At 43.8% G+C, this 17525-nt stretch overlaps 1 protein-coding gene across 1 annotated transcript in view; it reads right to left on the minus strand.

Moving 5' to 3' along the window:
• Positions 1–1740: 1740 nt before the first annotated feature.
• The window catches only part of LOC147378760 (serine protease 58-like), a 40201-nt gene continuing 24416 nt past the window's right edge, over positions 1741–17525 (minus strand). Inside the window, exons 3-7 of the mRNA XM_086324099.1 lie at positions 4502–4580; positions 3612–3789; positions 3135–3385; positions 2367–2515; positions 1741–1993 (exon numbers count right to left, since the gene is read on the minus strand). Coding sequence (XP_086180225.1) covers positions 1844–1993; positions 2367–2515; positions 3135–3385; positions 3612–3789; positions 4502–4580 — 807 coding nt within the window. The 3' untranslated portion in view covers positions 1741–1843. The remainder of the gene's footprint in view (positions 1994–2366; positions 2516–3134; positions 3386–3611; positions 3790–4501; positions 4581–17525) is intronic.

Here is a 17525-nt window from a genome sequence, read left to right on the forward strand (position 1 = left end):
TCCCTCAGGAAGGAAGGTGAAGGAACGGTAAGAGAATCTGTTAGCAGCACACCTGCTCCACGAGAATGGCTAAATGAACTTCAGACAGAAAGGAGACGGCAGTGAGAGGACCCCCGCAACATCACCTATCGAAAACACGCAGTGGGGTCACATGGATTGCATTTTGGACGACACTCTCAACGTGACAAAACTGCAGTGATTGGAGGATTGATCAGTGGTTTCAAAGCCTTAGGACTGGAAGAGGGTGTGATTATTGAGGTGGTTTTTCAAGTGTAACATGAAGAAGTTCCTTCCTTGTTATCGGGACAGTTCTGGATTCTGATTGTGGCAACGGTTATAGAAATCCACAAATGTGGTAACGCTTCAAATTTTACCCCCTAAAAAGAGTATATGTGAATAAAGACTGGTAAAACCAAATAAGGTCTGTATGTAAGTAAACAGCATTGAGCCACTGTGAATTTTCTGGATTTGACATGTTACTATGGTTATAGGAGATACTATCACTGGGGCGATATTAGTTACCCAGAAACTCTTTGCAATATTTTCTGCAACTGCTTGTCTTAAACATTTCCAAAATAAATTGTTAGAATGACAATATAGGACATATTTTAGTTTTTAAACAATTTAATAATTTATAAAGGTAGCCTCCTACCTTTATAGGTAGGAAAGCAAGGTTGAAGAAAATCAGCTGAACTGGAAGTTGGTGTAAGAAAGATTTTGGATCAGTGAGATCATTCTGGGCACACCCCCTCCAATCTACACAGGCTTATGTGCATATGCGTGTGCGCACGCACACACACACACACACACAGACACACTTACAGCCACTCAGATTTCAGTATTTCTCCGTTGCTTCTAGTATTCTCTTTGCAGCCACCTAGGAGTTTTCTTGCTTAGCATTAGGAAAGATCTCTCCGGAGATTGTCCCTCTTTTCCTGTTGGTGATCTGACCTATTTAACTCCTCCCTCATCTCCTAACCTTTTTAAGGTCTATAATTAAAAAAAAAAAATTGGCTGTGCCTTGCAGCTTGTGGGAATCTTAGTTCCCTGACTGAAGATCAAACGCAGGACCTCTGCAGTAAAAGCAGGGAGTGGAGTTCTAACCACCAGACCACCAGGGAAGTCCCTGACATCTTTATAATTCTTGTCCCCATAAAATTCTAGCCTCCATTTCTAACAGTAATACTGCCGGCAGCCTGTTTAACATCCCAGCATTACTGCCACTTGATTAGATATGAGAGAGTGAGACAGCACACACTGAAGGCTGACTCAGCAGTAAGTGATGTCAGACAGAGGAGGCAGCCAGAGGTGCTCAGTCTTACTGTCACATGTGCTTTGGAAGGCTGGGGAGCATGACTCCAGGAAGGTCTGAGGAGCCACAGCAGGTAAGTAGAGAGTTGGAAGAAAGGCAAGGAGTGGTGAGAAGTCATCCCATTTATGACAGCATGGTGTGCTTAGTCCCTACGGTCGTGTCCAACTCTGTGACCCCATGGACTGCAGCCCGCCAGGCTCCTCTGTCCATGGGGATGCTCCAGGCAAGAATACTGGAGTGGGTGGCCATGCCCTCCTCCAGGGGATCTTCCCGATCCAGGGATCAAACCCAGGTCTCCCACATTGTAGGTGGATTCTTTACCATCTGAGCCACATTATCCAGCTCAAATCCTTCAATGATCATTCACGTTGGGACTGAGAAAGGAGAAGAGCATTCAAGAAGGAACAGAAGGAAGAGAAACCTTCTTACAACCAAAGACTCTATTCCCGTCTTTTTCTGGGGCTAGAGGGAAACAGGGTCACGGATGGTAGACCCAGGTCTGAGGCTGCTGGGAGAGGGAACAGGGAGAGTTCAGTAAGTGCTGATGACTCTGTGGATCCAGTCTGTATAGCGAGAAACCTTGGTGTAGTAGCCAACGTCACCTCTCAGAACACACCCTTCTGACCAGGATAAGATCCCCTGGAGCTGATTTTGGCACAGGATTGGGGCAGCAAGTACTTCCTGTTAGAAAGAGGAGAGATGGGTCAGGCACAGTAGCCAGAACAAAGATAACCTCGTACCCAGTGCCCATCTGAGGAGCCCAGACAGAAAGAAAGATTCAGGTGATGAGGGTTGGGAGAAATGTCTGGTGGCCATCTGGGACCCAAGCCATCACTCACCCGAGGCTACATCAGCAGAAGCCATAGAGAAAGGAAACACTCAGGTGTCTCCACACTCACATTCATGTTCATTCAGGATTGGTTCTTCCTGGACCGCATTTACCTTGATCTCTTCTTGGATGTAAACAGGAAACTGGATTGTGTTGAAGGAGCTATGTGGACCCCCGAACAGTGTCCCAGAACAAACTTGGGAGGGCCCAAGGGGAAAGAATTACCTTACATGTGTGTTTGCTCTCCAGAGACAATCCTGCACAGAACATGTTCTCTGTGATCTTAACAGGCATTTTTCCTATAGGGGAAGCTTCACAATGTTCATTAGGGAAGCAAGAGACAGTCTGGTTTATCTTGACATCAGGCTTTGGCTCTGAGCACATGCACACGCAGGATGAGGGCGGGGTGGAGAGAGAGACCGGGTTTATTTTTCTTTGGTCCTTCACACATTCATCTCCCTCTCTTCTCTCCTCCCCTCCCTCTTATCTGTAATTAACCTCTCTGTCATTCAACGAAAGAAAAAATAAATTGAAAGGGAACCAGAGAAGAAAACAGATGAAACGAGAAAGCCAGCATCTGGTTCCGGTGCTGGACACTGCGTGCCTTGGACTTGGGTGTGCACGGCTTTACTTGTGAATTCTGTCAGTTTCTAAAGGAGGAGCCACATTCAGCATCACCAGCAGGATGACCCTCAACCCCTTCCTCACCCATACACGCCCCCACCCTTCACCTGCATCTGAATGATAAATGAGTCAAGAATACAGGATTCCAGAGACCTCCAGCCATCCATAGTCATGTTACCCCTTATAAGACAAGGTCTATCCTATGACCAATTTTGGCCTCAATTTCCACATTCATAAAATTAGAAGTTAAGATGTATAAGTTCTCAGGACCCTAACAGCTCTCTTGATCTCTAATAATTCAATGATACGACAACCCTCACAGAGTGGGCAGTCAAGGAGCACTAAGAGTCCGTCTTGAGGGTCACTCACCAGAATTCTGCCATGACCAGCCCCAGCCAAAAACAGCGCAGTCGTCCATCCTGTTGGTCGTGGGGCTGGGCAGAGCTGCCAGTTTTACCTGGTCGTTGAGCTTTAGGGGGCGTGTCAGCTTGATGAGCACTATGTCATGCTCGGCAGAATCCTGTTTGAAACTTGGATGTGGGATAATAAGCATGGGTCTTAAGCCCTCCATCCTTTTTTGGAAACGCTCATCTGAAATAGCAATCTCCATCTCAAGAAATCTGGAACAGGCCATGAAGGATAAGCAGAGGAAATAGATGTTATTCTATTGTTCATCTTGCATCATCCTACTGGGGAATCTAACTCATAACCACCAGGATCTATTTCCTGCCTCCTTCCAACCACTTCTTAGGTTTGAGAGTTCCCCCATGCGAGTCTCTTCAGGGTTGAGCCACCCCAGCGACTAAGAGCGGGGCATGTCTCTCACTCTAGGACCCCATCACTCACGGTAAGAAGCAGTGTGCTGCGGTGAGAACCCACTGTTTGTGGATCAGGGTCCCCAGACAGGTGTCCTTTTCTGAGTTCAGGAAGACCAAACAGGTTGATTCATTTTGGACGTTCTCCTGATAGAATTGCTCGACTGAGTCTGCCTGTTCTGCTGGTGGTGTTCCGGGCGTTGTTGCTGCTGTCGGATGGGGAGAGGAAGGCAGAATCTTAGAGGCAGGGGCACACTTTCCAGAGGATGGGAGTCTGGAATGTTTTGTGTGGAAGTGCTTTGAAATGGTCCGTCTGTTTTTGGTGTATCAGGAACTGTTAAACTATTTTAGAACCTTCTGTTAATTTTCCCCTGGACCCCCCTCTGTGTTTGTGTCCTCCCTCTCAGTCACACTTCCTCTCCCTTCCTTTCTTCCTTCTTCTCCTCAAACATCCTTCTTAGCTATATAGCAAAATCACATTTTTTTTTTTTTTGGTGCCAATATCCACCCTCTATTGCGTAAAGTCTCATCTCAGTCTGAATCTTCTCTTGTGGTCATGGAGCCAGAGGAAAAGTCAGTGGAATCCAGTTACCTCTGAGAGTTCTAGGAAACTACCAATCCCTGGAGTCCTGAGCTCTTAACCTTCTGATGATCACTTGTGAAAGTCGCTCAGTTGTGTCCAACTCTTTGCGACCCCATGGACTATACAGTCCATGGAATTCTCCAGGCCAGAATACTGGAGTGGGTAGCCTTTCCCTTCTCCAGGGTGTCTTCCCAACCCAGGGATTGAACTCAGGTCTCCTGCATTGCAAGCGGATTCTTTCCCAGCTGAGCTACCCCTGTTATCTATACCCATTTCCTACTCTTTCTTCCAATATGAACTTTTCAAAATTTTAAGCCAAAATAGGAATCTGCACTCACCAGCCACTGTCAGAATAGTGAAGACTAGAAGGAAGCCATTCATGTCTGCTGTCTCCACACCCTCTTCCAGCAAGAAGACCTGGGAAGGGAGTGAATTACCAACCAGCCTGAGGCTCAGGAAGCTTTGCAAGGGGAGAAATTACACAAAGGGGTGGGGAGGTTCAAGGGAGCAAGTGACTCTGAACTAAGAGAGGATGGCATCAGAGGGAAGAAAGACAGTCCCTGTCTCTCTAGAGAGACGTTGCCCATACTCCACTGCAGTATGGGCAATTTATCCAACGTGAGATGTCTGACCCCCAGAGGGAGGTGCTGTAAGCCAAGAACTTTGCTCTCCTTTATTGGAAAAGAGAAATCTCAGCTGGCCAGTCCTGTCTGCCCTCATCTACTGGTGATACTTCAGCTCTCTGTTGCCCTTAGGTTTACTCACCGGTCCTCAGTCAGCGTGGCTGATCGCTTCCTCTCTGTGTGACATTTACCAGCACTTAACTTAAAAATAAACTCCCTCCTCTGTGAGGTGCAGGCCCCCTTCACCTAGCCCGCCGAGCCCTCTCACATGTCACACTGATCCTTGTCATGTGAGGACCTTTGCCCTCGTGTCACACTGGCCCTACCCCCCTGTCATCCTCTCCTCATGTCACACTGTCCTCATCTCCTGAAATCACAGGCTTTTAGGCCTCTTGCTTTGGCTCCCACACACACCTGAGCATCTACCATCAGTAACCTGCAGGCACCTACTTCTGCCCTGATCTGAATACCTTCTTCTCCTGTCAAATGCCCCTTGACTTCCTTCCTCAAAGGTCATCTATACACACCCTGGCTGGCAAGCAAGCACTGGCTCCTCCTCCAGCATTTAGTCAAATGGTGGTCCTGACTCTTGAATGTATCCCTCTGATTGGCTGTGAATGTTTAGCTGTGCTTTCTGAGTTGGTGGCTCAGAGGATAAAGTGTCTGCCTGCAATGCAGGAGACCCGGGTTCGATCACTGGGTTGAGAAGATCCCCTGGAAAAGGAAATGGCAACCCACTTCAGTATTCTTGCCTGGAGAATCCCATGGACAGAGGAGCCTGGCGGGCTACAGTCCACGGGGTCGCAGAGTTGGACACGACTGAGTGACTTCACTTTCACTTTTCACTTTTCTGAGTTCATAGTGGTCCTGACTCTTGAATGCATTCCTCTGATTGGCTGTGAATGTTTAGCTGTGCTTCCTGAGTTCATAGCCATAAGTGAGGTTTCCCACTCACTCTCTGATCTGGCCGCACCACTAACCACACTGAGGAACACTGCCTCTCTGCTCTCTATCTGCGCTGATTCTTGTCTGATACTCACTGAGCTCCACTTGTTCAGACTGGATTTTAAGAGCTCTCAGATTCCAATTTGAGTCCACTCCTCCAATCCCTTCAACCCTCAACCTAGAATATTAGTTGGAAAGACTGATGCTGAAGATGAAGCTCCAGAGTATTGGAGAAGAGCCAACTCATTGGAAAAGGCCCTGATACTGGGAAAGATTGAAGGCAGAAGGAGAAGGGGATGATGAGATGGTTGGATGGCATCACGGAATCAATGAATATGAATTTTAGCAAGCTCTGGGAGATAGTGAAGGACAGGGAAGTCTGGTGTGCTGCAGGTCATGGGGTCACAAAGAGTCGAACATGACCGAGGGACTGATCAACAATCACCTCCAATCCCCGAACGGTTTCCTGGAGCATTCTTTTTCTTTTTCCTCTATTTTGGACTTTCTACTATAGGCCAGCCAGTTTCCTCAGTGCTTTTTCCTTTGGCCATTACTGAGCATGCTTCCTTGCATTCTTTGGCTCATTGTACAGACATATTTGGGGGCAGTTACTTTACCTACTCTTTGTCAGGGGATCTGCCCCTGCCCAAAACCCCCGCTGCATGGCTCAAGATTGGATGTCAGAAGGCCAGAAACCGAATCCTTAGAGGTCCACCTGGGTCAAAGTAGCTCTGCTTTGGTGCCCAATCCTGGTTCTTCCTAACCTGGGTCTGACACTTGCACACTCATAGCTCATCCTGCCAGACCCTCACATACTTCTGGAAGGTCTCAGACTCAAGCAACTCTACTTACCTGGTATATAACACCTTGACGTCCTTAAGGACAGGATTTATATCTGATTTAACAATGTGCCTCCAGACCCTAGCACGGTACCTGGCACCACACAGATTTTACACACACACACACACACAACTTTTTTAGATGAATGAGTGAATACCACTTTTTATTTATCTTTTGACTTAACGCCCTCAACAGCCTGCAACACTGACCTGACTCCAGGGAATCTATGCTCTCTGACTTGATTTAGGCCATTGCCCTGTGAGTTGTATTGGGAACAGTATTCCCAGATCATGGTCTTTGATTAAACCACCGATGAGGTACTGGACATCATTGACTTGAGATTTAATCTTTTCTTCTTTTAAAAGTTTAATTGAAGTATAATGACATACAGTAACTACACGTTTCAAGCGTAAAATTTGGTAAATTAATGAGCATATTCCCAAAAGATTCCTTCTGTCCCTTTGTAATGCCTTCTTTTGTCCCTCTCAACCACCACCTTTTCACCAGGCAACTACTAATCTGGTTTCTGTCACTATAGGTTCAGTTACACTTTCTAGAATTTTAGATAAATCACGCAGTATGTTTTCTTTTTTTAAAATCTGGCTACTTTCACTCAGCATAATTAATTTGAGATTCATAGATGCTATTGTGTAACTATAGAATTCATTTATTCTCACTGCTGAGTGATATTCCATTGTATTGGTATACCAAAATTTGCTAATTTATTTACCCATTGATGAACATTTGGGTTGTTTCCAGTTTGGGGCTGCTACAAATAAAACTTGCGTGAAATCACTATACATGTATGTCTTTATGTAGATATATGCTTCCTTTTCTCTTGGGTAAATAACTAGAGGTGGAAAGGGCTGGATTATGTATAGTAGGTGATGGTTTAACTTTTAAAGGAATGGCCAAATTATTTTCCAAAGTATTTTACATTCTCACCAGAAGTGTATGAGAGTTCCAGTTCCTCTATATCATCACAAACACTTGATGTGCTCAGTCTTTTAAAAAAGTTTTTTTAATTGAGATATAATTGACAGATAACATTGTATTCGTTTTACATATACAGTGTGCTCAGTCTTTTAATTTCAGCTATCCTCATAACTGTGAAATAGTGTTTCATTTTTGTTCTAATTTGCAATTCCCTAATGACTAATGATGATGAACATCCTTACACGAACTTGTCATTCATGTATCTTTTTTCGATAGTATGTTCAAATCCACTAAAAATTCGATTCTTATAATTGAGATGTGAAGGTTTTAAAAAATATCTTCTAGATGGGAATCCTTCAATACTTCCAGAAGCTGGAGAAATGGACTCCTTCCTCCAGGTCCATCCACATGCCTCGTCCCTAGAATCAATTATTTTCAATTTCCTAATCTTTCTCTTTCCAAACTCCAAAGTAAGCAGCCACAGTCTTCATCACTGACATGTGTCCCATATATATTTTTATTTCAGCTGCTTTTCTTTCCACACAAGGTAGATGACCAGGTATACCACAGATCTCTTTCTTTCACTACTGTCTTCTAGGGCCATGTTTGAATGGGGTTATAATGTAGCAGTCCATTTCTGACTTTACACATACCAGGCAGACCCATCTGTATACCAAGCACAGGTTTTTCCTTTTCCAAGAGCTTGTCATAAGGGAAGGCAGGGAATCTCCCTGCCTCCCACCCCTAAAACGAGCATACGTGTAAACGGAGGAAGGGGCAACAGTGCCATGGTGGCGGGTGGCACAGGCATCTGAGCCATCTGCTCATGCAGCTTCCTTGTCCTCTGGCCCTGCCCAGGACCGATCCTACATGTATCCCTTCTGTCCTGCTAGAATTCTGCCGGGGCCCACATGACATTATGATTCAGTGGAGTTGATAGAACACACCTTATGATGAACAATTCTGGTGTCATCGTCGCTGGATATTCCAAGATCCGTTCTCTGTCTCTACCAGGGCATGGTAGCACATTAGGGACTACTTTCTGAATGGTCTCTGCTGCAGATGGCGTAACATTGTTCCAGAACTCTACAGTCTATGTGGTATTCTCTTACTAGGGCCACAAAATTTCTTTCCCCATCACAGATATCTCTAATAGCATAGTTCTGCTAGGCTATAAGATTCAAGGAGCAGGACTCCTCGCACCATAACCTGAGACTTCTTCGGAGCTTTTTCCTATCCTGGACCCCACTCAGGAAATGGTTCAATGCAGTATTTCCAAGTGTTGGAGACGCCAACTCCAGAACCGCAAGAGCCCACTGGGTACGACGCTTCTTCTCAGTGCTGGGGTGTCTGGCGTGTCCCTGTCCCCTGAACAGTGATAAGGAGAACCGCTGAATCTGATGTATCTTTTACCCTCTAGAGCACATGCTTCTTGACAAGGCCTCTAACATTCTCACCACAGCTTAATCACTTGTTCTGATTAACCTGATGGAGTAGTTATGTTTCTCTCTTTGAAATTATACATCAGGTTAAAACAATAAATGTTTATTATCTCACAGTTTTTGTAGGTCAAGAATTCAAGAGTGGTGTACTTGAGTGATTCTGGCTCAAGGTCTCCCGTAAGGTTACAGGCAAGATGCTGAGTCATCTGAAGGCTTGACTGGGCTAGAGGATATGCTTTTATTTAATACAATGGCTCACTTAAATGGCATTTGGCAGCAGGACTTAGTTCCTTTGCACATGAATCTCTCTGTAGGGCTACTTCAGAGTCCTTATCACACGGAACCTGACTTCTCTCATAGCAGGTGACCCAAGAGAGAGAGCAAGGAACGGAGCTGGATGTCTCAGAAGTCACACATCATCACGCTGCACCACTTTATTTGTTAGTCACTAAGTCCAGTCCACACTCAAGGGAAGAGAAATTAAGCTCCACCTCTTGAAGGAAGAGACACCAAAGGATTTGTGGGCATACTTGCAAACCACCACGCGTGGTATCTCTACTATAGTGGATCTCTGTGATGATATGCAGGATATCCAGGTGGTCCAGGTTTCTTAGGGCTCTCTCATGACTGAAGGAAAAAGAAAACGCCTGCATTATTAATGGGCATCTGTTACCTTTTCTTGTGCTCTGCTGTCCTTAGTCCTGCTCAGTTGTGTCCGACTCTTTGTGACCCTGTATACTGTAGCCCACCAGGCTCCTCTGTCCATGGGGATTCTCCAGGCAAGAATACTGAAGTGGGTTGCCATGCCCTCCTCCAGGGTATCTTGCCAATCCAGGGATCAGACCCAGGTCTCCCACATTGCAAGCAGATTCTTTACCGTCTGAGCCACCAGGGAAGCCCAAGAATACTGGAGTGGGTAGTCTATCCTTTCTCCAGGGAGTCTTGCCAACCTAGGAATTAAAGTGGGGTGTCCTGTATTGCAGCCAGATCCTTTACCAGCTGAGCTACCAGGGAAGCCCCCCTTTTCTTGGGGGGTGGAAATGAAATGAAGGCATTTGCAAGTCAACACGAGGTACACGAGGCCATATTAATGTGTTCCAGCAGAGATATTACATCTGGCATAGCAACTGTAACTAGGGCAACTATTCGGTTGAGTTTAGTGTTCTCCAGGATCAGACAGTTTTGTCAGGGCAAGACTGGTGAATTAAATGGGGATAAATGAGGAATATCATCCTATATTCTTCAGATCTTAAAGGGTAGCACTAATCTTTGCCACTTTCCCCAAGATGTGATACCGTTTTTAATTTACTATCTCAGTGAGGGAGCAAATGTTAGATATTTCACTTGGTCTTCCCAACTAATACAGCTTTTATCCCATAGTACAAGGGATCTCGTACTGGAGGTTCTGCCAGTTACCAAGCACGTCCATTCCAACTACACATGCGGGACCCAGAGAAATGAACTCTTCCATGGCATTTATCACCATCTAACCTAGCACATATCACACTTACTCATTTTTATTTATCGTCTATCTTCCCAATGGATATAATTTCTGCAAGGGAAGGCTCTTTTGCTTTTTTAAAAACTGATACATTTCCAGTGCCTACATCGTGCCTAATATGTCACAGAAACTTTATAGTTCTAGCACGTAGCAGACAGTCTGTAAATATTTGCTGGGTGAAAGAATAGTGACTCTCAATATGAGTTTATTTTTTGCTATTCTTATAATTGCTCCTAAGATTTTCCCATCTCTTCCAGTAAGAATGAATCCAAATGTGAAGTGTTCACTTTGGAGCAAATTAGGGAAAGGCTCCTACAGGAGGACCAGAGATGACCACTGGCCCCTCAACGGTCCCTTGGAACAGTGCATGTGTTGGTGATGAACTGAAAGGTGGGAGACGGGCCGTGAAGGACACCAAGGTTCTCAGGACCTTCTATATCTCTCTTGCCCCAGTGTGGGTTGAAGTATACATATTTAATGTCCCATGTTTTCCCATGGTAATTATTGGTGTTTTGAGCCTCTTAAAATGGAATTTCTTGTTTTTAAAGAATTGAATTAGTCGTAAAATTTTAAATACTTTCAGGCTTTCTTTTGAAAACTTGGAAGACCTGCCTATTGCCATTTTTTCTGATGTTTAGAATTAGAGACTCATTTCAGATGGGGCATATACTTTTGTATTTTATCACAGTTCTCATCACTCCTTTTGTCTCTTTGATACTAAGGTTAAATGACTGTTGTCATTCATCAGTATATGAATAGGATCATTTTTCTTAAAGAAGAAAGTGACATAGTCTTATATCCAAGTCCATATAAAAACTGGGGAAAATGAAATGTAGACAAGGAGAAGTGTACATTTCAAGGAAAATGGAAGAATGTTTGTAGGAGGTAAGAGAGCACAAAGATCGCTCCTGAGCATCTACCACATAACATGCAAACAGGTGGGAACACAGCATGCAATTCAAGGTACAGGGGGCTAGTGTCTGCAGTCCTTCTTAGTCCGATAAGAGAGAATAAATAGTATATTCTCCTTAATTTGTAAGGTATTTCATTGTTTTTAAAAGAAAACCTATAATTCCCATCATTATGCACTGCTGCTAAGTCTCTTCAGTTGTGTCCGACTCTGTGCGACCACATAGACGGCAGCCCACCAGGCTCCCCCGTCCCTGAGATTCTCCAGGCAAGAACACTGGAGTGGGTTGCCATTTCCTTCTCCAATGCATGGAAGTGAAAAGTGAAAGTGGACTCTTAGCGACCCCATGGACTGCAGCCCACCAGGCTCCTCCATCCATGGGATTTTCCAGGCAAGAGTACTGGAGTGGGGTGCCATTGCCTTCTCCGATTATTATGCACAGCAATTTTTAATTTCTTTTCTTTCCATGTCGATATCAACCCCCCAAGATCTGTACTGTCTCACTCCAACTCCCAAATTTTGCCCTTTGGAAATGGAACTACAGAGGGAATTCAGTGCTAGTTCATATGCTTAATAACGGTAGCTTCCTTATTTACATAAAGAAAAGTTTTGCTATTCTAGTTCAAAAGAGAGTTAATCTCACCCAAGGACCTTTATTTTCTTCAATTCTAATATGGGGGGGGGGGGCGGGTTCAGTTCAGTCGCTCAGTCGTGTCTTTGCAACTCTTTGCGACCCATGAATCGCAGCACGACAGGCCTCCCTGTCCATCACCAACTCCCGGAGTCCACGCAAACCCATGTCCATCGAGTCGGTGATGCCATCCAACCATCTCGTCCTCTGTCGTCCCCTTCTCCTCCTGCCCCCAATCCCTCCCAGCATCACAGTCTTTTCCAATGAGTCAACTCTTTGCATCAGGTGGCCAAAGTATTGGGAACTTCAGCTTCAACATCAGTCCTACCAATGAACACTTAGGACTGATCTCCTTTAGAATGGACTGGTTGGATCTCCTTGCAGGTCAAGGGACTCTCAAGAGTCTTCTCCAACACCACAGTTCAAAAGCATCAATTCTTCGGCACTCAGCTTTCTTCACAGTCCAGCTCTCACATCCATACATGACCACTGGAAAAACCATAGCCTTGACTAGACAGACCTTTGTTGACAAAGTAATGTCTCTGCTTTTTAATATGCTATCTAGGTTGGTCATAACTTTCCTTCCAAGGAGTAAGTGTCTTTTAATTTCATGGCTGCAATCACCATCTGCAGTGATTTTGGAGCCCAGAAAAATAAAGTCAGCCACTGTTTCTACTGTTTCCCCATCTATTTGCCATGAAGTGATGGGACCGGATGCCATGATCTTACTTTTCTGAATGTTGAGCTTTCAGCCAACTTTTTCACTCTCCTCTTTCACCTTCATCAAGAGGCTCTTTAGTTCTTCTTCACTTTCTGCCATAAGGGTGGTGTCATCTGCATATCTGAGATTATTGATATTTCTCCTGGCAATCTTAATTCCAGCTTGTGCTTCCTCCAGCCCAGCGTTTCTCATGATGTACTCTGCATATAAGTTAAATAAACAGGGTGACAATATACAGCCTTGATGTACTCCTTTTCCTATCTGGAACCAGTTCCTTGTTCCATGTCCAGTTCTAACTGTTGCTTCCTGACCTGCATGCAGGTTTCTCAAGACAGCTTGCCTGGTGGCTCAGATGGGGGGCAGGTAGGAAGGGATTTATCCTTCTAGTTGCTTTTTAGTTGATGGTTTTAGGATCCAATAACCGTAATTGCAACAATAAAATTAAATTTCAGGTTAATAGTTTGAATTCTGAGATGTTTTTAGCTAGAAAATATGCATGATGACTAGAAAAATGTAACAACATCAGGTAAAATTATTTAGATGTTTTATTAAAAGGCCAAACACAAATCTATCATAATACGGGCATTTAGCTAAGCTTAAATAGTAATTAGATTATGGTGCATAGGTGTCAAACTCTTGTAAGGAAACAAGAGTGTTCTTATATCTATCTGAATATGTCTTTCTCCTTCTATCACTTTTTCCATTTTCATTTAAATCAATTTTAAAGATAAAGGAGTCACTGAGCCCAATATTTACTGATAGCCAAGCAGCAGCTTTTGGGTGTGAACCAGACTGGGGATGACTCACTGGAAGCCAAATGTTCGTATGGAAAGCTCCCCCTAAAATGGCATGAAAGCAAATATTTATAAACATGTTACAAAAGCATTGTGGAACCCTTGGGAGGAGGGGTTAAAATATTGCCACACATTCCTAATTACACCATTTTGATAAAACACTGCTTTGCTACAATGGAGGCTGGCCCAAGCCTTACGCCTTTCAGACACAAGGTTGCTATAATTGGTGTGACTGTCCTGACTCACAGTACTTCTTATTTTGAAATATGGTTCTATTTTGATAACCTCAGCCCAATCTGTATTTTGAATGCGTTAAAAAATTCATATGCTACTTGTGAAAATGTTCAGTTTCCTATAGATAGGTCTCTCAGTTGCAATCTACCCAGGGGTCGCAAGAAAGGAGTGATTAAAAATGGAAACGTATTTCTTGTTGAGCAAATATTTACCTCAAATTGTATATTTAAATTCTACACCATGATGTTGACTGTTGTATTAAATGCCCTTGTCCACCCTCTCAAACAAATTAAAAAAAATTGTTTTTATTCTGATAGATATTTTTGGTACATACCAGTTTCCTGTTACACTTAGGCCCTAGAACCCATGACTCAGACGACCTGGGTCTGTGGGAAGTCAGCTCCTGTTAGAAAAGCTCTGAAGAGAAGGCGATGGAAGTGGTGGAAGCGTGGTGCTTTTCTGTCTAGTCCTGATTTGAAAAGGAACCAAGGAATGAAGAGGCGATCAGGCCAAGAGGCCAGTCCTCCTGCAAAGCCCAACTACCTGCCCTTTCCCAAGGCCCCTACTAGGGTTCCTAGGTCTGTTGGCACATTTCAAAAAGGACATTGAGTCAGCCAGCCATGACAGTTGAACTCACCGAACTTAGTGAAGTGAAAGTCCCTCAGTCGTGTCCAGCTGTTTGCGACCCCATGGACTCTACAGTCCATGGAATTCTCCAGGCCTGAATACTGGAGTGGGTAGCCTTTCCCTTCCCCAGGGGACCATCCCAACCCAGGGAGCAAACCCAGATCTCCCACATTGCAGGCGGATTCCTTACCAGCTGAGCCACAAGGGAAGCCCACTGAAGTTAGCAGCAGCAATTTTTTTAGAATTTTGTCTTGTTTATGGGTCAAAAACTCAGTCTATATAACAAAAGGAAGTCTATCAGAGAAGGAATAAATAAATAAAGCTGTAGTATTAAAGTGAAAAAAAAAAAAAACCACTCTGTCTTGTATCCAAGAAATCAATAACAACTCCTTTCAATTATACCTGTGTTGTATATGTTAATAAGGTGACTCTTGGTAGGCATGATTTAATCAGTCATAACCATGTATGGAACCGCCATCAAATTCCCTAAATGATAAAGTTCAGGGAGCTCCCTGATGAGTGAACCCATTAATTCCCTAAATGATAAAGCTCAGGGAGCTCCCTGAAGAGTGAGCACATTGAGGTGCTGGGAGGGTGGTATTCCTAGAGGGCTCTGTGCCATCACCCCCCTGAGACAATCCTAGACCTTGTCTGGTACACTTCTTCCAATTGGTTGTTCCTGAGTTGTCTCCTTTTTCATAAACTGGTCGTAGCAAGTCAACCATTTATGATTTTTGTAAGCTGTTCAAACAAATTATGAAACCTGAGGGGGAGGCAATGGGAACGCTCGATTTATAGTCTGTCAGTCAGAAGTATAGATGCCCTGGGACTTGAGACGGTTGTCTAAAGAGGGTATAGTCTTGTAGGAATGAGTCCTTAACCTGTGGGGTCTGCACTGACCGGTCGCTACTGTCAGAACTAAACTGTGGGGCACCTCGTTGATATCTGGAGGGTTGGAAAATTGGCTAGTGTGAGGGAAAAAACCCACAGATTTGGTGTCAGAAGTATTGTTAGCAAAAAACAGTTCACTGTGCTTTTATGATTTCAGTAAGCTAGAATATGTATCAGGTTTGCCAAATCCATATGAAAAAACATACATGTAGGTTCTAGTCTACTGGGTAGATCAGACAAGACTCAGCTGACTCACAGATACGTGGAAATAGATCAAACAAGTAGCATGTGTTTGAAAGGAACACTTTAGTTAGACAAGGAGTGGGGATTTTTTGACAATCGTTTTGAATGTGAGTCAGAGTGTAGGTTTGAGTGGGTGAGCATGTGGGTGGATACATCTGTGGGTGTCAGAAAGAGACAGCCACGGATAGATGGCTGCAGTTCCCTAGCTAGTAAAATGACTATAATAGTAAGATAAATTTAAAAGCATAGAGCTCCACGGAGCCCTTTAAAATAGTTTTAGACACATGATGTCTACAGACAGGCTTATTTAAAATACCAATTGCTTCCCACAAAGACTTTAAATTACTCCCTCCTTACACAATACCAGACAATTTTCATTTACCACTTACTTGAAATTTGGTAATTATCACAAATTACCCTAACTTACATTGCTAGTAGTCCAAACCATTTAAAAACGGGAAAATTGAGATAATTGGGCTGCATTTCTTATCTAGAAAGTGACCTTCAGCTGTTCACAGACCAAGAAATGATAGCAAATAACTTCCACAGAAATAGGAGCTAAAGAAGAAGGATTTTATTTATTTACAGCTGTGACAAGATGGTTTCTGATATACTTATCTGCATGAAATAAACAGGTGATACAAGAAGTAAAAAGACATGGAATAGGCAATGTGATTTCTTGCCTGCTTTTACTGGAGAATAATAATAATGGTGAAGTGAAATCTATGCACAGAGACTTCATTTAACAAAAAATTCACAGATGTTCACTGGGGCAATTCCATGATGACGTTTCTAGATCCTGGCAAGTGTGAATCTATGGGCAAGTCCACAACTCACAAAAGCTGCAAAGAACATCACTGGAGACTAAAGGAAATAATCCCAGAATGACAGAGATGATGGATCAACAGGCACAGGATAGGTAGCCACTCGGTACACAGCTCCCATATCAGAGCCTCTGTGATGTGCCTCCCTGCGGTGCTTGCCTGTAGAATGACACCCTGCATCTGCCCTCAAGGCACTAGCTCATAGGCACTGTTTGTGCCAGGTCAACGGAGGAAACCATAACTAATTCTTCATTCATCAACAGTGATTTTTTTTCAAAACCAAAACCTTTTCCTAATTATAAAAATAATGCATGATCATTATTAACAAATTCAGGTAGAAGAGAAAAGCAGCATTCAATGAGTTTTGGAGAATTCATTTAAAGTCATTAGATACCAAAGGAGTATAAAGGGTCTGTGCTTCATCTCATACTCCTTCTTTGTAAACTCACTTCTCCACTCCTTGCCACGCATCACTTTTCATGATTAATTAATGGAGAGCAAGTGATACAACATACTTGCCTAGCAGGGCAATCTGTCTATATACTATTATTGTTTCTCACATAATGGAAGCATAATACACATTTATTTCATACTGTACTTCAGGCCTGGAAACATCTAAAACTATATCTGCCTCTTATTCGCATTAATATCACTCCTGCACTCACAAGAAGGGAGCACTCACCTCTCTCTGCTCTAAAGTCCTGATTCTTTACCCTTAGAGCCGAGCTAGGAAGTCAAATTCCACGTAAGCAGTCTGAGAATGATGAGTGGTGGCTTTGAGTCTCCTTGAGGTTCAGAACCTTTAATGCAGAGGGTGAACAGATACAGAATGTGTGAGCCTCCTGTATGTCAGGACAAGACAGGCTAACATTGCAGTTACCCAATTAATCTGAAATCCCAGTGGCTTAACCCAAGAAAGATTTAATTCTTGCTCTTGTTACATACCCATTGCAGATGGGAAGGCCGTCTTATTCAAAGACCAGGATGATGGAGTTTCTGCCATCTTGTGGCTGCAACAGCTCCTTGGTCCCTGTAGAAAGAGAGAGAAGGGATTCTCAGTGGGCTTTCCACTGCCTCTGCCCAGAAGGACTGCCTGTGGCTTCTGCTCACATTTCATTGGCCATAGCTAATCACATGGTCTTCCAAACTTCAAAGGAGCTGAGGAATTTGGAGAACAGATGAAATGATTAGCTAAAACTG

Source organism: Bos grunniens, chromosome 2, assembly GCF_055505025.1.
Source record: "Bos grunniens cultivar Pamir isolate PY7600 chromosome 2, Bosgru_T2T1.0, whole genome shotgun sequence".
In the NCBI taxonomy this organism is placed as follows: domain Eukaryota; kingdom Metazoa; phylum Chordata; class Mammalia; order Artiodactyla; family Bovidae; genus Bos; species Bos grunniens.